Source organism: Triplophysa rosa, linkage group LG14, assembly GCF_024868665.1.
Source record: "Triplophysa rosa linkage group LG14, Trosa_1v2, whole genome shotgun sequence".
Classification (NCBI taxonomy): Eukaryota; Metazoa; Chordata; class Actinopteri; order Cypriniformes; family Nemacheilidae; genus Triplophysa; species Triplophysa rosa.
This window is the reverse complement of record NC_079903.1, coordinates 5,200,801-5,226,825: the sequence shown is the minus strand read 5'-3', so window position 1 is coordinate 5,226,825 and position 26,025 is coordinate 5,200,801. Positions and strand designations below refer to the sequence as shown.

The window sequence follows — 26,025 nt, the reverse complement described above, 5'->3', positions numbered from 1 at the left end:
GACACCGGCTTGATCACCGGCTGGGACATCGGCTGCACCGGACTGGACGCTGACTGCATTGGACTGGACGCCCGCTGCACCATTCTCCATTCTCGTGGAAAGAACCCAATTGCAGGCAGGCAGTGATGAAGGGGTTAACAAACGGGATATTTATTTAAACAAAGAAACAAAAACAAAGACCCACGATGGGGTATAAACCATAAAACAGGACAATTGGCGAAACAGGACATAGACTAATTAAACTAAACTAGAACAACACTAGACAAGACCTACACTAGACTTAAACTGGGGTAACTCATATACAGGAACAAGACGTGGTGTTTTCAAAGACATAGCGCATGACAGCAGACAAGCAAACACAGTGAATACACAATGAACGAGCACAGGACAATGAAATACGAGGGCATTTAAAGGGAAACACAAACGAGGGATAACAACACAGGGCAGGTGGAAGACATTAGACACGGCCGGGAAACAATACAGGAAATGAGAGGGGCGGGGCTAATGATGAGACACTGGAGAGAACGCATATTATTGTCAAAAGGACAATAATATGTTTCTCTCCACACATAATCAAAGGCTTTGCCATGACTCTGCCACAGAACCAAGAAAAACATGACTAAGTGAGGCAGAGCCATGACAAAAAAGTATGATATTTGTCTTTCAAATGTAGTGAAGTTAAAGTCACAAGTACTCAGAAAAAATAATACTCAAGTAAAGTACAGATACTCAAAAAGTGTACTTAAGCACAGTACTCAGGTAAATTTACTTCATTACTGTCCACCACTGCTGGAAATGCACCAGCATACTTTTCACACCCTCCTATATTCCTACAGCCCATCAAGAACCCTGCGTTCAGCAAACCAGCGGCGTCTTGTATTGCCTTCTCAAAAGGGCAGTAAATCGCTTTCCCGCTCATTCTCCTTCACAACTCCTTCCTGGTGGAACATTCTTCACAACTCAGTCCAGTCAACCACATCTCTCACAACATTCAAAAAACTACTTTAAACCTATCTCTTCTGTGAATACTTGACAGGCAAATGGGGGAAAAAAACGTCTCTCTTTCTCTCAACAGGTATTATTCTGGCTTTTGTGGAAACTAGTAACTTGGCATTAGCATCTATTGTATTATTGCTCCTGTATGACATATCGCTTTATTGCTCCCTGAACTCTTTGTAAGTCGCTTTGGATAAAAGCGTCTGCTAAATGACTAAATGTAAATGAAATGTAAATGTAAATGTATACATAAGTATTGCGGCCCGCCGGCCCCAGACGGCTGCAGTCTAAATCCGGCCTAACACAGTGGTTCCAGTCCTACAGTACATGTGGGTTGCAGAGGGGAGTAAAATAGGTTGCACAAAGCCACTTGGTGTTGTGGTGGATTACACCTAAAAATTATCACTATTTTACTATAACTATTCCAATGCCTACAATGACACTTGTTCATTGGTTCACATGTTTATTGCGCTTGAACACTGTGTGTGCAACCAGTGCGATTACAGCGCAGATGAAGCATGTATTTCATACCAGCGTTTTTATTGCTCAGGATCTTGGATTTTGATTACTTTATGTCACAAATAGTGTGATCAGGACCTGATGCGAAGGGGAAGGGATTTGTTTCACAGCCTTTATCAGGGAATAACTGACCTCGGAATGCTGTGACATGCCGATTAGAATCAAGGATGCCTGAGCACTGTGTACTTCACCATTTGAAAACATACTGCAATGTAAAGTGTAAAAAACATCATTAATTACAATATCAAGGCGAATAACATCAACAAAGAGGCCCATATTCATGCAGCACTATACTTAATTCATTTCCTTAAAAGGAAATAAATGTGTGTTTTTCCCATATTCTTATTGAAAAAATGGTGGGTCTTTCTTGAGATATCTAGGTGGGTCTTGGATTAAAAAGGTTTGTGAACTCCGGCTCTGACACATATTCTAGAACATTTCTATGCATTTGGATATTTCTTCCTATTGGTTATTCCTGACCTCTCTTTAGTTTCCCACTTGTGACCTGTGTCTAGGGATGTAACGATTCACTCAGCTCACGATGCGATGCGAGTCACGATTCTGATCTCACGATGCGATTTATTCACAATTTACTCACGATTTACTCACGATTTATTTTTACAAAATGAGTTGAAACAAATTAGAAATGAACAACTTCCCTTGCATTATTTCTTAAATGCTTCACGTTTCTTTGTATAATAAAGTAATGTTTTATTTCAAATAACAAAACTAAACTGCAATTTTATAACAAATTAATAATAGAAAAAGTCTCTTTAATATAAACAAACTAATACTGTCTGAGCTTTTCTTGGATTTTTTTGCACTTAAGAAATATCAGCATGTCCACGTTTAGATTTGCAGTGAAAATAGCGGCCCCTGCTGTTCAAAAAATGTATTGCGATTCAGTTCACACCTCAACCGATTTGAATCGTCACTCATTATAACCGATTTTAAACCGGCTCACGGTGAATCGTTACATCCCTACCTGTGTCATTTTTGTTGTTTCTTGCATCATTTCACAACAAATCTTAGGGTGATAGGGCATATCCAGTGTTTCTGTTTCTCCAGCTATAAGAGGGACACATACTGTAAATGGTTTGATGGTGAATAAAGTCCACCTTCTCTGCTATCTATCAATGGAGCTTGGTAATGGATTGAATTTGCATCATATTAAACAAAGTTCCACTTAACAAGCAAAGATACTTATATAAAAAAAGCTGTTACAATCAAAAGAAACATTAAAAGTAAATTGCAAAAGTGTAAAGTTGAAAGATTAGCGTAAGAGTAACCACTTGATGCAATGTAAGCTGATGACATACAGTACACAGGTGATGATATCCCAAATCACTTGATAATAAGGGGTCAAGGTCTAATTAACACATATAAAAATAATTGGGCCCTCAGTGATGTCACCTGTGTCTTTCGGTCCACTCAAGTCTTGAAACTGCGCCCCTTGAGTGCTACTTAACATGTTTACAGGTGAGAAGTAAGTTTGACCCTTATTATAGCAACAAAACTTAAGGGCCTTTGAGATACACTATAGAGACAACCAAATAAACAGAGTCAATAATTATTTAGAGCTAAGAGTTTAAAAACTTTTTTCATACTGGTGAAAAGATCAACCAAGTTAATGCTCATGACCTCAGGCCTATTTCTATTAGTGAATACAGTTAATGGATAAACAGGGCTGCAATGGTACATGCATTCATTTTTCTCACTTGCTATAAACACCACATGTCTGTTAACAAACCTTAGCATGCCGATCAGACAGATCTGCTTACAGTATTTACACCAAAGACAGAGCAGAAATGCACATGTCACTATAACTAAAGCACTATTCAAACAGTACTGGTATTCAAAACCAGTTGAGCTACAATTCTTTTTAGCTTTAGTACACAAGAAGAGTTTATTTAGTGTACTAAAGCATCTTTATCATTGACTTCCATTCAGACAGAGTTTCATTCATCTTTTCTGGAGTGTTTTTATCATAAGTGATAACTTTTAGTTATTAAAATACCTCAGAATATTTTACTTACGCAGTGGTTTCAGTGATTCAGCAATAAGGAGATTCCTCTATGGGCGTAGCACCCATGGGAATACATCATGCTGTATTTAGAGATCAGAGTATGTGTAAAACTTTTATTTCATCTTAACATAGAACACAAAGCATTATGATTCTTGAAAGATATGAAGATTTCTATTCAACAGGTTAATGTATGATAGGCCTGATATCTCGCTGCTGCCGATTTAAATCACATTATAACAAAGAGGCCTTAAAATTAAGGTAAAAATTACACATAAATATTTAATCACAACTCAAAATGTTATTATTATTTATTATTTGATATGTTATTTTACATATTTATATGTTTTATTTAAGTGTGTTTTAATATTTACATTGAAATCACAGAAACACATGACTGTGTGGAATAACACAATGGTTATTTGGTTCATATTGGTTATTAACACTGTACCTAACCAAGCACTGTGGAAATTTGATTCACTTTAGTGTTTCTCTTGTGGCTTTTTTGTTTGAACAGAACACTGTGAGTAATCATCATGAAGAATCTTTCTGGACAGAATTTATTTACAGACTTTAAACTGAATGGTTTCTACAGCCTAGACGAATGGAGGCCTTTTTTATTCATCCCTTTCTTTCTCTTGTTTGTATTGTCTATTTCTGCAAATTCCATAGTCGTATATTTAATCGCATCTCAAAAATCTCTACATTCTCCTATGTATGTATTAATAGGTCTTATGGCTGTTGTACACTTGATCTTGCCCATATTTTTTGTACCTCACATGCTTTTCAGCTTTTTATTTAACTGGAATGGAATATCTCTAACTGGTTGTTTGATACAAATGTTTTGCATTCATTATGTTGGAGCGTTTCAGTCTACTTTCCTTTTGTGGATGGCAATAGACCGTTACTTTGCGATATGCGAACCTCTTTATTATCATAAATACATGGAAATCCGCAATTTTATGAAGTTTGTTGTTGTACTGGTCATCAGGAATGGACTCCTGACTATCACCATGGTCTCTCTGGCTGGAAAGCTGTCATATTGTGTAACAAATATCATTGATCACTGTTTTTGTGAGCACATGGCATTGGTTCAGTTGGCATGTGGTGATATATCCATCAATAACCTAGTAGGACTTTTGACAGCTTTCCTTATACCAACTGCAGATTGTATTCTCATCATTGTCTCTTATGTTGTCATTTTTGTCTCTGTGTTCAGATCCGGTAAGGCACAAATGAAGGCCATTAATACCTGCATTACTCACTTGATTGTTTTGACTTGTAGTTTGATTTTTGCTTTGACTGCTTTTATGTCATACAGAACAAAAAATAATTTTTCTTCTAGTAGTCGTGTATTTGTGAGCACGATGTACATATGTTTTCCAAGTTGTTTTAACCCTATCATTTATGGCCTGAGAACAAAAGAAATAAGACAAAAGCTTCTGCAATTTTTAAATAATATAAAGGTTTTACCCCTGTAAGAAATCCGTTGAAATTGTAATATTTAGCATGATAATACACTGAGACTTTTGATTTACAAAGTTTAAAAAGTTAAATGTGGCATTTACAAAACAAATTTGGCATACAAGATGTGCAAATACATACATGTAAGCACTGATGGCAACTAATGCAACATTGATATGTTTCTATATAGGCTATGCAAAACGGATGGGTTAATGGGTCAATGACATAAAAGGCTTTTCAAAATGGTTTCTGGATGTAATGCATATTTTTTGTGTTTAGACAAGTTTTGTTTGTTGAATAACATCTAAATCCCAACTTAAAAAGGCCAGGTGGTACAACTAAATTCTTAGGCTAATTAAACTTCAGTCACTTGGTTGCACCACATGACTTTTACAACTATTTACATTGGATGCCCGAGTTAGCTTTTAACCATGATTACCAAGTTCTTTTTTTTTTTAATTATTATTAAAAGGCGTGTGATGAAATAGCATTTTCCTTGTTTTACATTGGTTGCACCACCTGACACAGAAAGTGTAAAAGCTTAACCATTACATCAAAGTAGCTATTTTTCAATATTTGAGAGAAATCGACAAACCTCCATTCAGCCAGGAGGATTACTTGGGGTCCTCTGAATGTTAAAGTATCATTCAATTCAATTTTATTTATATAGCGCTTTTCACAATGTGCATTGTTCCAAAGCAGCTATACAGGGGAAAATAAGAAAAACTGAAAAACACAAAAAAAGGTAAAACACAGCACAGTGCATGGTGTTTATAGAACAATCAAGATTATTCTAGTAAATAACATCTAATAAATGCAGTCTCCTGGTGGTTTATTTAGGATATTATGCATTAAGTGAATGCTTTGCTGAAAAGATGTGTCTTTAATCTAGATTTAAATTGGGAGAGTGTGTCTGACCCTCGAATAGTATCGGGAAGGCTATTCCAGAGTTTAGGTGCTACATATGAGAAAGCTCTACCCCCTTTGGTGAATTTAGTTATTCTAGGTGTTATCAAAAGTCTGGAGTTTTGAGATCTTAGAGAGCGTGAGGCTTGTAGTGTGGTAGAAGCTCTGTTATGTAGGTAGGGGCTAAACCGTTTAAGGCTTTATAAGTAATTAAAAGAACTTTAAAGTCAATACGATACTTAATGGGTAACCAGTGAAGGGTTGATACCATTGGGGTTATGTGATCGTATTTTCTGGACCTGGTTAGATCTCTGGCAGCTGCGTTCTGAACTAAATGTAGTTTGTTTATTGATGATGCAGAACAACCACTAAGTAGTGCATTACAGTAGTCAAGTCTTTATGTCACAAATGCATGAATAAGCTTTTCTGCGTCAGCAACACATAAAATATTTCGTAATTTGGCAACATTTCTAAGGTGGAAGAAGGCTGTTTTTGTGACATTTGAGATGTGATTTTTAAATGACAGGTTGCTGTCTAATATAACGCCTAGGTCTTTAACTGTATTTGTTGGAGTAACAGTGCAGCCTTCAACTTGCAGGTTATAATCCGAAATATTCTGTTCACGTGTCTTTGGTCCAATAAGTAATATCTCTGTTTTATTAGAATTTAATAGAAGGAAATTACAAGTCATCCAATGTTTTATATCTTCGATGCACTCTGCCAATTTGGATAGCTGGAACGTATCATCTGGTCTTGATGAGATATATAGCTGAGTATCACCTGCATAACAGTGGAAGCTAATTCCATGTTTTCTAATAATGTTTCCAAGGGGCATGTATATGGAGAATTGCAAGGGTCCTAAAACGGATCCCTGAGGTAATCCATAATTTACTTGCGTTAGATTTGATGATTCCCCATTTAAATGGACAAATTGATGTCTGTCTGATAAGTAAGATCTGAACCATTGTAGTTCCTGTCCCTGAATACCGGTATAATTGTGTAAGCTATCTAGAAGTATTTTATGGTCTACAGTATCGAACGCAGCACTAAGGTCTAGCAGGACTAGGAGTGAGATGTTACCTTTATCTGATGCTATAAGCAGGTCGTTTGTAATTTTAATGAGCGCAGTTTCAGTACTATGATGCGGTCTAAAGCCTGACTGTAATTTTTCGTGTATGTCATTATTTTGTAAGAAAGAGCATAACTGAGTGGACACTACTTTTTCGAGTATTTTAGACAGGTAAGGGAGATTTGAAATCGGTCTATATTTTCCTAGTTCATTTGGGTCTAAGTTTGGTTTCTTGATAAGAGGCTTAATAACGGCCAGCTTAAAGGGTCCTGGGACATGGCCTAGATTAATTGACGAGTTGATAATGTTATAAATGGGCTCAATTGCAACGGGTAATAACTCTTTTAATAATTTAGTTGGTATGGGGTCTAATAAGCAAGTTGTAGGTTTAGATGTTGCAATAAGTTTAATTAAATCTTCCTGCTTTATAGGTGAAAAACAATGTAGCCTTTCTTTTGGGGCGATGGTTGGTACTAATTCATAGGACAGACTTGGAGGTTGAGTTTTTACTATTTTGTCTCGTATGTTTTCAAATAAAACAAGTAAAAAAATTCATGAATTCATTGCTACCAAGGTGCGGCGGAATAACCAGGTCAGGTGATGTCTGTTTATTTGTTAATTTAGCAACAGTACTAAATAAAAACCTTGGATTGTTTTTGTTACTATAGTAGTTATAGTTATAGATAGTTTCTATGAGGTTACGGAGGTGCTCAGCCTTTGCTGCTTTTAGTGCCTTTTTATAACAGTTTGCACTCTCTTTCCACATCATTTTAATGACCTCTAATTGGGTTTGTTTCCATTTGCGCTCCAGTTTACGTGTTTCTCTTTTAAGGGCGCGAGTGGTGCTATTGTACCATGGTGCTATGTTTTTCTCATTAATCTTTTTTGACTTCATAGGTGCGACAGCTTCTAATGTATTAGAAAAAATAGTGCACAATTTGCTGGTCATGTCATCGAGCGATTCTGTATTTATTGATATGGTTATTAAAGGAGTCAAATCTGGCAAACTCTTTGCGAAACTATCTTTAGTAGTCGAGGTAATTGTTCTACCCTGTCAATAACGAGTTAAGCGGCTGATTTCTGCAGTGCACATGTTATAAGATAGTGATCGGTGACATCGTCGCTTATAGGTATAATATCTATATTGGTTAGATCAGCTCTGTGAGATATAATCAAGTCTAGTGTATGATTAAATCGATGAGTGGGTCTATTGATGTGTTGTGTTACTCCAAAAGAGTGTAGTAGCTCTGTAAACGCCACTGCTAATGCATCGTTAGCACTATCTACGTGGACATTAAAATCTCCGACAATTAGTACTTTATCAACGTTAACCAATAGGTCCGATAAGAAGTCTGCGAACTCTTTCAGAAAATCAGTGTAGGGACCAGGGGGTCTATACACAGTACCCAACGTAAAAGAAAGCAATGGTTTTTTACTTTCGTTTGGAACAATTATGTTCAACGCAAGCACTTCAAATGATTTAAATTTATGCTCTGTTCTCTGAGTTATAGTAAGAAAGTCTCTAAAGATTGTTGCGACACCACCACCTCGACCAACCAGACGTGGCTCATGCATATAACAGTAGCTTGGTGGGGTACACTCATTTAGACCGTAATAATCATTTGGTTTAAGCCAGGCTTCGGTAAGGCAAAGTATATCAAAACTGTTGTCTGTGATCATTTCATTTACAATAACTGCTTTTGAATTTAGTGATCTAATATTAAGTAGGCAGAACTTTATGAGTTGGTTTTGGTCGTTGGTCAGGTTTAATCACAATCAGATTTTTTTCTCTGAGTTTTGCCTAAATTATTATTTTCTAGTATTATTCGGGGGACAGATACGGTCTCTATGCATTTGGAAGCAGTAACATTTATAACAGTTGAGTGGGAGGAACACAGACTATGGTTAAAGTTTTGACTTACCGGTGAGAGACGTAGTCAAACGGTGCGTAGCATCTTTGAGATGCTGTCGGACAGAAGATCCGCTCCGATGCTGCTGGGGTGCAGGCCATCAGGGCGGAAGAGCCTAGGTTTTTTCAATAATTTTTTCAAAATTATTAACACAGAGCAGCTTCTGTTCAATACACCATGACATCAACCATTTATTTAGCACAAATAGTCTACTGAACTTTTCATTCCCTCGTCGGTAGGTAGGAAGCTGCCCTGATACGATGATACGCGCCTTGGGCAATGTGTTGCGTACCATCTCAATCAGACTCCTGAAGTCCCTCTTTAGGATCTCCGACTGCCGCATCCTGACGTTGTTCACCCCCGCGTGCAGCACAACAGCTCCGACGTTAGCGTTGCCCTTCAGGATCGCAGGTACCTGCACAGAGACATCAAGAACACGGGCACCCGGAAAACAATGAGTGCGCACCTTACCTTTAGTGGAGGAAGCGCATACGTTCTGGACGATTGAGTCTCCGATGACCACAGCGTTGCATTCTGTCTCGCAGAGGGCGGAAAAAACGGTTCCTGGTCGGGATCTCGAAGACCGGTGGCGGCAGTTGGGTCATCGCTCCAATCCTGGTTCGCGCCTTTCGCCGTGGGTGTGCCGGAGCAGGAATGAAGTTCATTTGGGCTGATCATGTTCTCGAAGCCTGGGCTCTGTGCAGTGAAACACGCGGAGTAGAAGTGGTAGGAGTATTACAATCGCGATGAAAACTTACCGCGGATTTGCGAGCGTCAGCTCGGGATGTTTCCAGTGCCGTTTCACGTTCTCGCAGCCGTGTCTGCTTCTCAAGAAAATCCTGGATCTGCTTCTCTACAGCCTCCAGTTCCAACTGAAGTGCGAACGTTTCCTCATCTGCACTCAGAGGTACAAACATGTCTGAAACATTAGCCATTAGTGATGTAATAATGAGAACAGTGTGTTAAGCAGTAAGCAGGCTGGTAATGCTAACTTTAATGTTTCAATAAAGCAACAGAGTGTCCTAATTTCTCAGCTTGTGAAAACAGTGCCAGATCTTATCCATCCTCTCTCATCATCCAATTTCACTGCCACGGAAGCACCAGGTGGAATCTCAGGTAATGTTTGAACATTGTTCCTCTTGTTGAAATACTTTTGATAGCTTGCTTTAGCCTTTCGATCCAACTTTCTCACCTGATGAAGATCTGGCCACTCAGGCTGCAGGGTCGACTCCAAGGAGGGAACAGTGGTTCTTATTTGTCTACCCTTCATAAGCTGGGAGGGAATTACACCCGTAGCCTGAATGGGTATGGTTCGGTAGCTCATCAGCGCTGTGAATGGGTCGGACTGTGTCAGGATCTTTTTAGCCGTTTGCACAGCTCTTTCAGCTTCACCGTTCGATTGTGCATAGTGAGGGCTCGAAGTAACGTTCTGAAAATCATAGTCGCGTGCAAAGTCTTTAACTAAAAGACTTCTTCCTCCCTTCCTTTGGCAGGGGAGTGGTTAGAAGCGGCTCCTTCCTCTGGGTAGGTCTTGATGCCAGGCAGTCTCTGCAACTATTAACAAGTGACTGGATTTCTTTACTTAATCCTGGCCACCACACACTACATTTCGCTCTCTCCCTACATTTCACAATGCCTTGGTGACCACTGTGCAATCTCTGAAGTATGTCTGATCTCATCTTTTGAGGAATCATGATCCTATCACCATAGAGCACAAGGTCCTGGAAAACTGACAGGTGATGACGTGCACCGTAGTATGGTTTCAAAGCTTGCGGGACATTAGCCGCATACCTAGGCCAGCCATCAGCCACAAACGTCTTCACCATTTGTAGTTCGTAGTCTAGCCCTGTCTCCCGTTTCACAGAGTCCATCTTGGTTTCGGAGAGTGGCCATGCACCGCTGACAGCATTCACAAAAGACTTCACCTCTTGGACTAATTCTGAGACCTCTGCTGAAATGGTGGCTGAGGGTGCCGCGACAGCATGTCGGCGACTACCAGTTGTTTACCCGGTACATACTGTGCCTCTGGATTGTATCGCATCATTCGCAATAACAGTCTTTGACATCTCAGGGGAACTGAATCAAGATCTTTTGCATTGATCAATGGAGTGAGTGGTTTATGGTCAGTTTGCAGGACGAAACTTTCCAGTCCATACAGGTACCGTGAGAATTTTTCACAGGACCACACAGCTGCCAAGCACTCTTTTTCGATCTGTGCGTACCTTTTTCCTCCTCTTGCACATGACCCCAGTACCATATGACATCACGTTTCAACAGCTCGTTGAGAGGTCGAATGACATTTGAGAGATGAGGAACATACCTGCCCAGGTAGTGAATCATACCCAGCATTCTCCTCAGGTCTGAGATGTTCTGTGGCTGTTCCAAGTGTGTAATAGCTTCAATTTTGGCTGTATCAGGCCGTATGCCCTCCTTGTCTATGACATGTCCTAAATACTTGAGTTGATTCTGTCGCAGTAAACATTTTTCCTTATTCAGCTGCAGACCTGCCCGGTCAAGGACTGTCAGAGTCCTCTGCAGTCGCTGCTCATGTTCCTCAGGAGTGTTGCCATAAACTAAAATATCATCCATGAACACCCCGACCCCTTCTTGGTCTTTGAGGATTTCTGACATTTTACGCTGGAAAATTTCAGGTGCACTGGCTATCCCGAAGGGCAGCCTGCGGAAGAAATATCTCCCAAAAGGAGTGAGAAATGTTGTTAGTTTTGCATTCCGTATCCAGTGGCAGCTGCCAGAAGCCGCTAGCAGCATCAAGGAGTGAGAAAACTTGAGCGTGTGCTAACTTAGGAAGAATGTCGTCGATTGTCGGCAGCACAAATTTCTCCCTTTTAACAGTTTTATTTAGTTGCTTTAGATCAACGCAGATTCTAATTTGCCCCATCTTCTTTTGAACGACCACCATGGGGAGCTCCATTCAGTAGGCTCTGTGATTTCTTGGATGACACCACATTTAACCATTCTCTCTAGCTCTGCTTTGACTTTTGGGAGCAAAGGCACGGACACTCGTCGTGCAGTGTGCACACTGTAGGGTACTGCATTCTCTTTAAGGCAGATTTTGATAGGTTTGATCTTTACTAAACCTAATTCAGGAGAGGAAATGGGTTGAAGCTCTTCCAGCCTCTTCACTAAGCCCATTGCACTGGCTGCATCATGCCCAAGAAGATTGTATACGTGGGGACCAGTCATGACGAACGCTTCAAAATTGTACTGCTTATCTCTGTAGACTGTGATGACTCTGAACTGTCCTCTGCAGTGCAATGTACCCCCTGGGCTCTCAAGTTTCACATTTGCATTTTTGAGTTGTGGCTTGTACTTCAGAACAGAGAAGGTTTTCTCAGACATGACACTTATGTCAGCCCCTGTATCGATCTTAAAGTCTATGTCTGTGCCTTGAATTGGAAGTGTGACCATCCATGCTTTTTTTACATCATCAATTTGAATCAACTCACCAAGGAAGTGTGTGACGTTGCTGCCCTCTGGTGGTTTGATGACTTCATGGACTGCTCGGGTTCTACAAACTGCAGCAAAGTGACCCTTTTTTCTGCATTTGCGACATTCAGCACTTTTTGCTGGGCATGTTTCCCCTCTTCCATGATTTCTTCCACATCTTTTACATCTCCGTTCTGTTGCCTGCTCTGTTTGATTTCGTTTTGAGCCTATGTGCTGTCCACCTCTTTCACTGTAATGGGATTTTCCCCTGGCACTAGCCGCCTCACTGATTTGAGTACTAACGCATGCAGCCTGTTCATTAACGTGTCCCCGGACTTGTTCAGACTGTCTCACGAGCTCTATGGAGTTTCTGAGTCTCAAATCGGGCATTAATTGAAGCTTTTCTGACAGCTTTCGATCCAAAATTCCAATCACGAGCCGATCGCGAATATTTTCATCCTTTGCGGCCCCGAAGTCACATGTATTAGCTAGCTCATGCAGGCTGCGAATATATTCTTCGGCCATTTCCCCTGGCCTCTGTACTCTCATGTGAAATCATGCGCGTTCATGGATAACGTTAACTTTAGATACAAAGTAATCATCAAGCTATCATTATCATAATCCTCTGGCTCACCCTCACCGAACGTAAATGTTTGATACACTTGTTCCACGTCTTTTCTCATTGAATAAAGCAGCGTACAGACCTGAACTTAAGCTTCTTCTTTATCCAGTTTAGTGGCTATCCTGTAGCGGTGAAATCTTTGACGCCATTCTGGCCATTTGGCGGGGTGTCTTAAGTCAAAATTGTCCGGTGGCTGAAACTTTGCCATAGCGTTAACAGCGCTCCACTTCTGACACCATGTAATGTTTCAATAAAGCGACAGAGTGTCCTAATTTCTCAGCTTTATTAACATCAAGTAATTAGCAGTGAACAGGAATACGCCATGACTACATCGAGAGTTTAGGCTTCCCCCAGAACCCCCCAGTACTTACTCCCTAGTACCAACACCTCCACATAACATACTTCCCACTCTATTGCCATCTGGTGGGCAAGATACACATTGCGTAATAACAGTATCATGTTTACATCACACTAACAGCCTGAGGGCTAATAGCGAGTGATCCGATAAAAATAATTTATCAGTGCGTTTAAGGACGATTTTAATATGCGATATACTCAACTCAACTCAACTTTATTTATAAAGCGCTTTTACAATTTTCATTGTTACAAAGCAGCTGTACATGAGACATATTGACTATAAGCAAAATAATTAAAGTTGTACCTGCAAAAACAAGAAAAGGTTGAAAACACAGAAGACAGACATACCCACATACAAAACACTCCACACACACAATATGCACACGTACTAACACACATAGACATAGAGACACACACACACACACGGATGCGCACGCACACACACACAACACACACACGTACGTACACAGACAAGTACGCACACACACACACGCTCAGTGAGAGCACACATTTAGGATAAAGGAGAGAGAAGCACAGGTCAAATATAACAGACTATAAATTCCTATATGCAATATTAATTAAGTAAAACTTTAAAATTCTAAAGCAGCCCCCCCGGTCAGGCAGATAGTGCAAAAACAGTATGCAAACGGTGGCGAGGAACCCAAAACTCTAATCGAGAAAAAAAACCTCAGGAGAACCCAGGCCCAACCAGGGGATTCCAGTTCCCCTCTGGCAAAAGCTGCTGCCTCTGCACAAGCTCCAGAGAACTTGCACAACAAGGCTAAATAAAATAAATAAACTTAATAATAAAATAAATTATAGTTTAAGATTATCATTAATAATCTAATAGCATTTGAATTTTGTGGTGAAGACATGTCAAGAGACCGCGTCCTTCTTTATCCAGCTCTATCATCTCAGCTCTTGTCAGGTCCCCACTTCCCATTCTCCGCTCTACCATCAGGTCAGGCCATGAACTGCATCCTGCTCGCTGTGGTAACCTTGGAACAATGAGACAAGACTGGCTGAGAGTAGAGTACTGTTCTGTACTCTTTGATGCAACAAGTACATCAGTTGTGTTTTTGGTTCCGGTTGATCTAACTAATGCAGCCTAAACCCTCTAAAGATTTATATTATGGAAGAGTAGTGTATGCAAGATTAAAAAGATGCGTCTTTAGTCTAGATTTAAACTGACAGAGTGTGTCTGCCTCCCGGACAGTGCAGGGAAGACTATTCCAAAGTTTAGGCGCTAGATAGGAAAAGGATCTACCACCTGCACTTGATTTTGAAATTCTAGGTATTACCAACTGACAGGACGCCTGAGAGCGTAATGCACGTGAAGGACTGTAATACAAAAGGAGTTCATTCAAGTACTGAGGAGCTAAACCATGTAAGGCTTTATAGGTAATAAGCAAGATTTTAAAGTTAACGCGATGCTTTATAGGTAACCAGTGCAAGGTTGACAGAACCGGGCTAATATGTTCATACTTTTTTGTACGTGTAAGAACTCGAGCTGCCGCGTTTTGGACCAATTGGAGTTTTTGTAATAAGCCTGCAGGGCAACCACCTAACAGTGCATTACAGTATCTAGTCTTGATGTCATGAATGCATGAATTAACTTCTCTGCATCTGACATTGACAGCATATGACGTAGTTTAGATATATTCTTAAGATGGAAAAACGCAATTTTACAGGTGTTGGCGACGTGGCTCTCAAATGACAGATTACTATCGAATAGAACGCCAAGATTCTTTGCTGACGACGAGGGTTTTATGGAACATCCGTCAATAGTTAAACAGTATTCTTGGTTGTTACTTATAGCAGTTTTCGGTCCAATAAGTAACACTTCCGTTTTGTCCGAGTTCAGTAATAAAAAGTTGTTACTCATCCAGTTTTTTATATCGACTATGCATTCCATTATTCGATGGAACTGCTGTGTTTCATGAGGCTTCGAGGAAATATAAAGTTGAGTATCATCAGCATAACAGTGAAAGCTAACTCCGTGTCGCTTTATTATATCTCCTAGAGGTAGCATGTATAATGCGAAGAGCAGAGGCCCTAAGACTGAGCCCTGTGGTACACCGTACTGGACTTGCGATTTGCTTGACACCTCATTTTTTATTGCTACAAATTGAAAACGGTCGGATAAATAAGATTTAAACCATTTCAAAGCTATTCCCTTAATGCCGACATAATTTTCGAGTCTATGTAGGAGTGTGCAGTGGTCAATGGTATCGAATGCAGCACTAAGGTCTAGCAGCACCAATAACGAGATACAACCTCGGTCAGACGCCAATAGCAGATCGTTTGTAACTCTGATATACTTAAGGATAACTTTTACCCTCGGTGAATAACAATTTAAAACACAAGTCTTAAGATTTAACAAGAATAAACGATGTATTTAGAATATGTTTGAAAGGGTTCCGGCTCAAACCAAGCGCTCTCAGCAAACAGGAAGTGACGTAATCCAACAGGTGACGTAATCCAACCAATCAGAATCCAACACAAGTTCCTGTTAATCATGTTTACTGTTAATATTGTTATCCATGGTTAAGAACATTCATTGGACAATATTTTTTCAGTTGTCTCAACATCGTAAAAACTATTGATATTTGTGAAATTTCTTTATAAGAAAGGTATAAAATATTTTTTGGAATATGAAATAATATCACCATTTTCAATACTTGTCTTAATCAGTTCATTTGTTCAGACAACAACCTGTCATTTTACAAGTCTGAGAAAAGAAAACATAAATAAATATTTATTATTAAAACAATTATGAATATATATTTAAACTAAATATGTTTTATAGAATAAAGTGACACGTCAGAAATGTATCAAGTTGTTTTAAAAAGAAATAATGCCCCCATACACAAAAATATGCATGTCATAGCACTGACCCTAATAAAAAAGTTTAAAATCTAAAACAGAAAAAAAAACTTTTTTTGTATGTTGTTGTAAAATTTTATTGTGTGCCTGAGTTCTAGCCTCATTATGATTGGCGTTATTACACCTGATTATTATCATCATCTAATAATAATAAAAGAATGAAAGCAAAAATCTTTATGACTGCTCAGTGAAAAAAAGCTTCTCTATATTTTGCTCTAGCAGTACAATTCAGCCTGTCCATTTTATTTTAAATAATAATCAATTACATTATTTCATTACTGTCCTTCTGAAACCTTGCATGTCCAAACTTGCTGTTTTTCAGGAAATGGAAGAAACACTGTTAATAAGTTGACAAGCACTTTTTAATACTGTTTTATTGGTTAGATTTTGCTAAACCCAGTGACAAACATAAAGGGTGACCAATAATAACAATTTATGGAATCAAAATATGGAGATACGAGGTTTCAGAAGGACAGCTGTGTTTTGTAAATTAGACAAGTCAATAATGTAGAGTACATTATGAGAAAAATGTATGTCCCACCAGATTTATGGTTACATGCATTGACATTCAGGGTATTCCATTGCGAATGGAAATGGTTTTATAAATCCATATGGAATACAAGAACGAGTAAAGATACGTTCACAGGTATTTGTTGCATAAATTGACAAAAGAAGAGTATTCAGTGTGAACTGAAGCCATATGATAACTTTATATTAATTGATATATGAATTTATATGTATTTATCGGAAAACTGTCATTTTGTGAAACAATTATCATTGGAATAATGCATTGAAAATATGAGTTGAAAATCTAAAACAGGAAAAAACTTGCAAACAAATGTTTGTGTTGTTGCTAAACTGTATGAATTGTATGCCTGAGTTCCAGTAAGTGCACCTTTATGACTGGCATTATTACTCATGTGTTACTCATATTACTCCACTAGTTCTTACTTTATTTTGAGTGGATGAACACACAACAGCTTAAGTGCAGGGATCAGTTTCACAACCTCTCTCCTGACTACCTGATAAGGCCTAGGATGCTTGTACTCCATTTATGGTCTTTGTTAAAAAAAACAGTTCACACAATTATCAACTGGTGTAGTGTCCATTTATACAGTGAAAGTAAAAGCATTTAGACTAAGTTAGACGTACAGAAAATTGTTTGAATATGCAATGTGAATGGATTTTAAAGTGCAGAACTTTAAAAAAAAAAAAAACTTTAATGGCGATTTGAAAAAGATTAAACTATAGATTTGCCTAATACTATTAAAAGAATTAAAAGAAGCAGCAAAAATATTCATCAATGATCAGTAAAAAAAGGGATTCTCTCTTGCAGTGCAGATCGCTACCAGGAGAGGGCATAAAACAGGCTGTTAGACACTAAATAACATGAACCTTTTCTGAACTCATGAGCATGTACAAGATCAGCGGATTCTGTAGCTGTCTTTAAGAATCGTCTAAAAACACATCTCTTCCGTCAGCATCTGACCCATACAGTCTACTTCTTTTCTACTTTTTGCTATCCGTAAAAAAATATATATATTCTTAGCCTCATATACTGTGGTAGGCTAACTGAGACCAGTTTTACTGCACCTGTACATTGTTGTTCTTTTGTTGCACATATTGCTTCTTAGGTTTATCCCTACTTTGTAAGTCGCTTCGGATAAAAGCGTCTGCTAAATGACTAAATGTAAATGTTTAAATCAACACATTTAAAGAAACATACGTGTACACTCTTAAAAATAAAGGTGCTTAAAAGGTTCTTCACAGCGATGCCATTTTTGGTTCCACAAAGAACCATTCAGTCAAAGGTTCAGATGTTAAAGGTTCTTTATGGAACCAAAAGGTTCTTCTATGGCATCGAAGAACCTTTTGAAGCACCTTTGTTTTTAAGAGTGTACCATTTAAATAAACATATAATCACATGTAAAACATGCTGTATATACCCATATACATACTGTAAATGAACGCACACATCAAAACCCATAAAGAGGTCACATATTCACACACAGAGGTCACTACAGTGAGCAGCTATTCAAAAAAACTATTGAGTTTTGATGGCATAGTTGCACATCAACCACTACAGGTGACACTAGTGCATCATCCTAAAAAATATACATATATACATATCCATTTGTTTGAAAAATCAACACATAAAAATAATGATGTACTGTAAATGTGCAAACTAAGTTTTTCACTTATACACAATCTAGAGAATGAAGAAATATGTGTTTCACAGTATTGGTACAATATTAGAAAACAGTTTTGTAATGTTTTTAAATGTATGCTGTATGTACATTTTTATTAAATACAAATACATTTACCCACATCTATGTGTAATTTAGAATTCCAGTTCACAGTTTGATATGTAAAATTCAAAGGTAATGTCCTGTTTGTCATGGTTCTGCCCCATCTTGTCTTGCTTTTGTAGCGGGGCGGTATGGGGAGGAGGTTTTAAGAAAATATTATAGCAGACTACGCCACCCTGATATCAGCGAAAAGGAAGTTACCCACAAAGGTGACCACACAGGTTCATTAGTATAAAGAGGGGCACAAGACGCAGGTATCAAAAAAATACAAAACTTTATTATATAAATAATCAATAAAAGTCCCTTTGAGACACCACCTCAAAGCAGGGACAACTGGGCACTTGGTGCACCCTCGTATTCACACACTCTCACACACACACAAATCGAAGGAGGCAAGGGTTACTAGGGACAGGTATGTTAGCGGCAGAGCTTCAACCTCTAAATCACGATATAACATCACCAAGTGTACCAGTCACGCCACACACACGCGACACACAGTAAGATAGACAACAATCCACAGCACTCTGTGATATAAGGCCCACCACCACATGAGGCTAACTGCCTGCCCTGGGCCCATGAAACACAAAAGAAACAACCAATAAACACTTCTTCATGAGCAATAATTAACAGAAAAAATACTATATAACTCAAATATACTATATAACAAAGGAAAAAAGGAAAAAAATAGAAAGCTATAAATTAGAAATAAACAACTTAAATAACAAAAAAATGAAACCGTCCACTAGATTGCAACAATTGGAGCAATCCACAGCTTCTCAGAAGGGCAAGAAAATGGTCTATAGCCCTCTATATAGTTTCCACGTGAAGCTGAATCAGGCACATGTCACAAAACAAATAAAGAAAATAAGAAACAAAACTCAACAGGTCACACACTATGGCACCAAATAAATGGTTTTCTGGTGCCAAGTGGGCCAGACTCAGAAGCAATTTACTCAATAATAAAAACAAACAGAACACCACAAGGTGTCACTCAGGAGTTAGCGAGCGAAAGCAAGCAAAACACAAAAACAAACAAAACAAAAACAAAACAAGCAGCAGCAGCGTCGGAAAGTGTTTCCCCACAGGTTGTAATTACACCTACAACTGCTCCTAAAAACACAAAAGAGTCACACTACAGTTAAAAACACAGAGGGTCACACTACGGTTATAAACAGAGAGTCGTCTTGAATCCGTGCTAAATACATCCTCATCTCATTAGCACCGTAGCCGCTACATCAACAAAAGTGGTGACACGGATAACGACCTCACCACACCATAGCACGGGACTGAAGGAGGAGAACGTGAGGACAAAGCCAATGCTAGCAAACAATACAGACAGTACGGCTAACACATACCTGATTTGCGTCACGGTCGCGTCTCATACACAGCTAATGGATGGCGACGGGTCGAACCCACATCGATCAGAAGTGCGTTGTACTGGCCCCGTTAATACGTCGATAATTGTGATCAGTTGCACATCCGCAAAACAGCTACTGTTCCAATAACCAAAGGATCATACGGTCATAAAAATCACATCTTAGATACGAACAAACATTAAGGTTAGCTCTCCACTAACAACCAACCTGTACGGAAGCAGGGCTTTATGCCCGGAAGGGACGGCCCTCGAACAATACACTCAGCGATACGCAGGCACACAAGAATGCCCGAACATTCCCCTATTATACGTTCCCGGGAGGCATATGATTGGACGAACCATGCAGGCATGGCAACTAATTAATAGGTAAAACCTCGCTGTTCGTCCCACTGCACTTTTCTTGATCTTGTGGCAGAGCCATGGCAGAACCTCTTGTTTCATGTGGAGAGAGGCGTTTTGGCCCTTTTGGCTTGCCATACTCTCTCCGGTCTCATCATTGTTCCTGCCCTCTTGTTTCTTCGATAGTGCTCCTTATTAGTTCATGCCCCACACCTGTCCCCTCTTGATTTGATCCCTTATTTAATGCCCCTTTGTTCTCTGTCCTGTGCTGGTTCATCGTGCGTGTATGTGTCATTTGTCTGTTGAGTTCCTGTCTGTGTCTAGTCTAGTCTAGTCTAGTTTAGTTTATTGTAGTCCTTGTTCATTTCTATCTCCAGTCTGGTCAGTGTAGTTAGTCTCAGTCCTGTCTTGTCATGTCGTGTTATCCCCACGTGGGTCTTTGTTTTGTACTTTTGTGAATAAATATCCTGTTAACCCCTTACTGTCTGCACTTGGGTCCTCTCTCCTTGTCTCACCATCTGTTCGTGACACTGTTTCACTTCAGTAACATTGCGAAATGCGCTACACAAATAAAATATTAAACCTACATCTACACGTATGTGACATTATTATATCTGTGAAATCTATGCATGAACATAAATATTTTTAATATGAGCAATATGAGGGAGTGTCTCTGCAGTGATGGTATCGGTCTAATGAGTAGAAAATATTTTTCATTTCTTTAAAGTGATAATTCACCCAAAAATAATCAACAGGCTTGTCATTTCAAACCTGTATGCCTTTCTTTCTTACGCAGAACACAAAAGATATTTTGAAAAATGTTGTTAACTGGCCCCCATTCACTTGCATTGGTTTTGTGTCCATACAACAGAAGTGAATGGGGTCCAGTGCTGTTCGGTTACCAACTTCCTTCAAAATATCTTCTTTTGTGTTCTGCGGAAGAAAGAAGTTCATAAAGGTTTGAGATTACAAGAGATTTAAATGATTTTAATTTTGGGGTGAACTATCCCTTTAATATCTTTAATTTTGTTGCATTTTTATTGTGTTCCAGTTGCAGGCCTGTTTTGCCATTTATTGTATAACAGATGTATAACACACTTTGCATAACAGATGTAGAATCCTATAAAATAATGAACGCAAGACAAGCAGGTTAGTGAAGGTGTTGCAAAAATTTGACAATGAAAGTAACCATGAAATCATATTTTCTAGGCGCTGCAGCAGAATAGATATTCTCTTGCTTTGGCTAATTTTGCTGTAGTCTAAAGTAACTATAGCCATTAGAAATACATGACAACCCACAGTTGACTAATTAAAACAGAGAAAAGCCATCAAGTAATTGCTTCGTTCTCAGAAAACCCTTTTCATCTACCATGAACCTGTTTACATGGTGCAGTGATGTCATTACAATGAATGTATACGAGGTTGGTAGTTGTATATTTGTTCACTTGTCCCTTAGGGAGCAGAGGTCAAACTCAGTGTATATATGCTCCTGTTCAATTGGCTTCAGTTGTTAATGGGGGCCCATGCTCTACAGACGAATGACCAAACAACAGAGAAACCAAGAAAAACAAGAAGGTATGTCACCACACAAACGGAAGAAAATCTGACCCAACATGCATGATACGAAATTTGATGTGTTTTTGTTTTGAAAACGTAGATGGATATATTGTCTTTTCAAGTTTTCATTCAAAATGATATTCTCGTTTATTTTCTCAGCAGAGATTTTCTTTTAATTCTGAATTTCAAAACGTATATGTAATAAAAACCATTGAAAGTGAGACTACCAACAAGAACATTGTCTTTGGATGGTGATGCATTTGCTGTAACTTGGAATAATTTATGGTAAATATCTGTTTAATTTCAAATGCAGCATTGGTTAATTAATATATCACAAATATAATGTTTATGAAACTCCATCAACCGATAAATATTTATTTATTATTTTGTACCCATGAAATAGGTTGCAGCAACCACATTTAAAGTGCCATGTTTGAGGAACTCCAAGGAGCAAACATCTCGCATACAAAGTTCTTATTTATGGGATTTCCAGAAACCTACAAATACAGACGTCTACTTTTCCTGCCATTTTTCCTCGGTTACATTTTGGTTGTGGTGGGAAATTCCTTGCTGCTTTTCGTCATCAGAAATACAGAAAGTCTTCACAGTCCAATGTACATACTAGTGTCTGCTTTGGCAGTTGTCGACATCATTGTACCCACTGCCATCGTTCCAGCAATGCTCCTCACCTTCCTCTTCGACCTGAATGAGATATCTTTAGCTGGATGTTTGACGCAAATGTTTATCACTCATTTCTTCTCCTCCGTAGAGTCCACCATACTCTTGGCCATGGCTTTCGATCGCTTCGCCGCCATTTGCAAGCCACTACACTACACTGAAATCATGAACTCGTCCATGTTTCTGAAACTGCTTTTGTTCACATTGATCAGAAGCGGCACTATAATGTTGGCGCTAGTCGCTTTGGCTGCACCGTTGTCTTTTTGTGGTTCAAATGTCATCCATCATTGTTATTGTGACCACATGGCTCTTGTTAGCTTGGCCTGCGATTCAATAGCCAAAAATAATGCCATGGGACTGGCGGTGATCATCTGTTTCGTGGGAATTGACATATCTGTTATTTTCTTCTCCTATGTAAAAATCTTGTATGTCGTATTGGGGGCCGCGGCAGGAGAGGATCGCTGGAAAGCCTTTCATACCTGTGCGACACACTTAATGGTTATGATGTGTTTTTATTTCGTGGGAAGCATTACTTTTCTGTCACGAAACCTTCACATTCCAATTCCAATAGATGTGAATACGTTTCTGGGTGTTATGTATATAGTGTTCCCTGCCAGTGTCAATCCGATCATTTACGGTGTGCGGACGAAAGAAATAAGGAATGCTTTATTGAAAATGTTCAAAATAAATATGAATAGAGTTTCCATAGTAAAAGTTTCATCTATAAAGATTTGACTGACGTTTTAGACGATTGAAACAGAAATGTTGTCATGTTCGAATGTTTGTCTGAAATAGTCATATTCAATCAAATAAATTAGTCTGTTTTGTGCGCTCAGTTGAATTGCAGTCTGATTTAGTAAATTTGCGTGTGCTTTGTATCTTAACACTAGACTAAACATTGTTAATCAATCTGTGGATTTTTCTAATCAATCTGTTGATTTTTCTGCGCATGTCTTTTTGTGGGATATCCTGAAATTTGTAACCTGACGCATATACATTGTAATAAAATGATTTTTTAAAGAAATCTCTGAGTAAACTCAAAGGAATCATTGGAGCAGTGTGGTTAGTAAAAAAAATCCAAGTACACCGCGGTTTGATGGTTCGTCGGTTCAATCGTAAATCGGGGTGAGGAAGCTGGATTACTGGGTTGTTTAAAATGGAGTGTTGTTGAGTTAGAAAATAACCTATGCTGGTGTGTTGCCCAACAATGGGTTGAAACTCAGCGTAGTTAGTGTATAACCCACCAAATGGTTTGTCCATATCTCAGAAATCAAAATGATTAAATTAATGAATTCCCCACATTCATTCAACATTAAATAATCAATTATTTTTGCTATCTGGGATGTGACCCAGTTTGTGAAAACCCAGTTCAAGTCATTTTCATCTTGCACAAAGTAAAGAACGTTTTAATTTATGTTTAAAAAGCCAGCTAAAAGTATTTTGTGCACAATAATACAAAATAGTGTTATATAATAAATAGTATTTATTATATTTAACCATGAAAATGTAAGTAGATACAGCCGCGGAAAATAAATTAAGAGACCATTTCAAAGCACCCTTTCAGTTTTTCTGAATTTACTATTAGGTGTTTCATTCTGTGAACTACTAACAATATTTCTCCCAAATTTCAAATATAAATATTGTTTCTATTTGCATTTATTTGCAGAAAATGAAAGCTGTAAAACAGGTCAAAATAACAGAAAAGATGCTCTGTATTTTTTAGAACTCAAATACGGTAGGGAAAACAAGTTCATATTCACTTTAAAAAACTGTAATATTTCTACATTTCAAAAAAAGTTCAAAATATTTTTTTATGTCATAACCTTGATTTTTCTCACAGTTTTTATGTGTCTTGTCATGCTGTCATTCTTTCACAATGCTGTTGGATGACTTCATGTCACTCCTCAGGTTTGATTTTGTTGAAATCTAGAAATGCTTATTTGAAATGAAAATTTGAAACGGTCTCTTATTTTTTTCTGTGGCTGTATCTGTAGATTTATCATTTAATCGATCATTTACAGCAATAACCACATTCCCTTTTTTCATTGTTTTTAGTCTACTTTAAGACTGCTTTGATGCTCCTAATCTTGAATTAGATTATGAGACTTTGGGCTTCACAGACAGAGTCACATATTTTACCCAACAATGAGTTAAAACAACCTATTGTATTTTTAAGTATACAGTAAGAAACAATCTTGCTTTATCACACACTTATGTGTGTCAAAAGGATCTGACAAGTAATGCTACATCATATAAATCAGGCTCTCTTCACTAGTTTGTTTAAAACGCATACATATTTAATACTATGAACATGATACAAAATGTATACATTATTATTCATTCTTCTGTTCACATGCTCTATCAGTTTTTAGCAGCATAGTGTGCAGTATATTGAATGGAGGTCAATGGAGTCAATGCAGACCCAAGAGATCAGCCTACAATGAAAATATTCAGTCATCATGAGACTTCCTATACATTGTCAGCGTTTGTGTATGATGAGAGGAAACAGCTTCATAATTTACAAACCAATTATCTCGATGCTTTGGCAACATTATCCCCAGCACTCAGGTCTGGTTTAAGAAATGAAAACAGTTTAAATGAGCTCAGGGACCATCTGTGATCCCTAAAGTTATCAAGTAGCCACAAAGAAGGTTACTCATAACCAGCCCAAAGGGGGGCAATCACATATTCTGGTTGGGCAATCATTCTTCTAGTAATACTCATAGTTCATTGCATGCATAATTTTGACATTTTTCTGTGGTGATTAATTTGACAGATCATTATTAAATAGACATATAACATAAAATACATGAGAAATATGCAATATTTATATATTTTTTGGATTGTCAGATGGACATTTTGAAGGGCCCAAGGACAATCCAGAAGGGCAATGCCCCGCCCCTAGACCTGTGTAGTAAACTCTATGGAATAACATGCATATAATTTAAGGAATTATGTTTGAACTAAAAAAGTCAAAACTGTGTTATATTATAGCATCTTCTACAATTTGTAAAAATGTTCCTTTGGCTTTTTGAGGTCTCAACCTGAGATGCTGTTTAGAGAGTATTGAAGGAGTTCCCAACTATTTAGGGGTCTTTTTGGCTGCTTGCCTTTTATTTAGTCAAAGTCAAACATTTTAGGAATTTTTCCTGAATTTCATAATTACTTTTTTAGAAAAGAAGTCAGTTTACATGACAGGTTCCAATGTTTGAACACAATTATAATTATGGTGTTCAAATATCTGTAAGAAGAGCATAAACTAAAGCTATCCTGCAAAGAATTCCTGACTTATATGGGAACCCATTTACAAGAGCCATTGTTCGGTTTTTAGATGGCAAATGTCTGTTTTTAATTGTCACGTTTTAATTAGTCATTTCAGAAGATGCTGTCATGAAAACATGTACAGGTATGGCTCAATAAAATCAGTACATTTAAATGTCTTTAAGCTTTACTTTCAGAATAGAAGAATAATTCCAGAATACCCGTTAGAAATGCAAAACAATCACCACACTTTTATAATTGTTAACATTTACGTGGATTTTGAAATAAATGTATACTGACACCTACT

General features: G+C 38.2%; 2 protein-coding genes across 2 annotated transcripts; both read left to right on the top strand.

Moving 5' to 3' along the window:
- Window positions 1-4,074: 4,074 nt before the first annotated feature.
- Window positions 4,075-5,019, top strand: LOC130565191 (olfactory receptor 52K2-like). The gene has a single exon (XM_057351778.1). It carries the CDS (start codon window positions 4,075-4,077, stop codon window positions 5,017-5,019), a length of 945 nt encoding a protein of 314 aa, XP_057207761.1.
- Window positions 5,020-22,187: 17,168 nt separating this feature from the next.
- Window positions 22,188-23,192, top strand: or55e1 (odorant receptor, family 55, subfamily E, member 1). Its single transcript, XM_057351777.1, has one exon. It carries the CDS (start codon window positions 22,209-22,211, stop codon window positions 23,190-23,192), a length of 984 nt encoding a protein of 327 aa, XP_057207760.1. The 5' UTR covers window positions 22,188-22,208.
- The last annotated feature ends 2,833 nt before the right edge of the window (window positions 23,193-26,025 follow it).

Coding starts and splice junctions, on each gene's coding strand:
- LOC130565191 (XM_057351778.1), top strand. CDS start 4,075: ATGAAGAATCTTTCTGGACAGAATTTATTTACAGACTTTAAACTGAAT.
- or55e1 (XM_057351777.1), top strand. CDS start 22,209: ATGTTTGAGGAACTCCAAGGAGCAAACATCTCGCATACAAAGTTCTTA.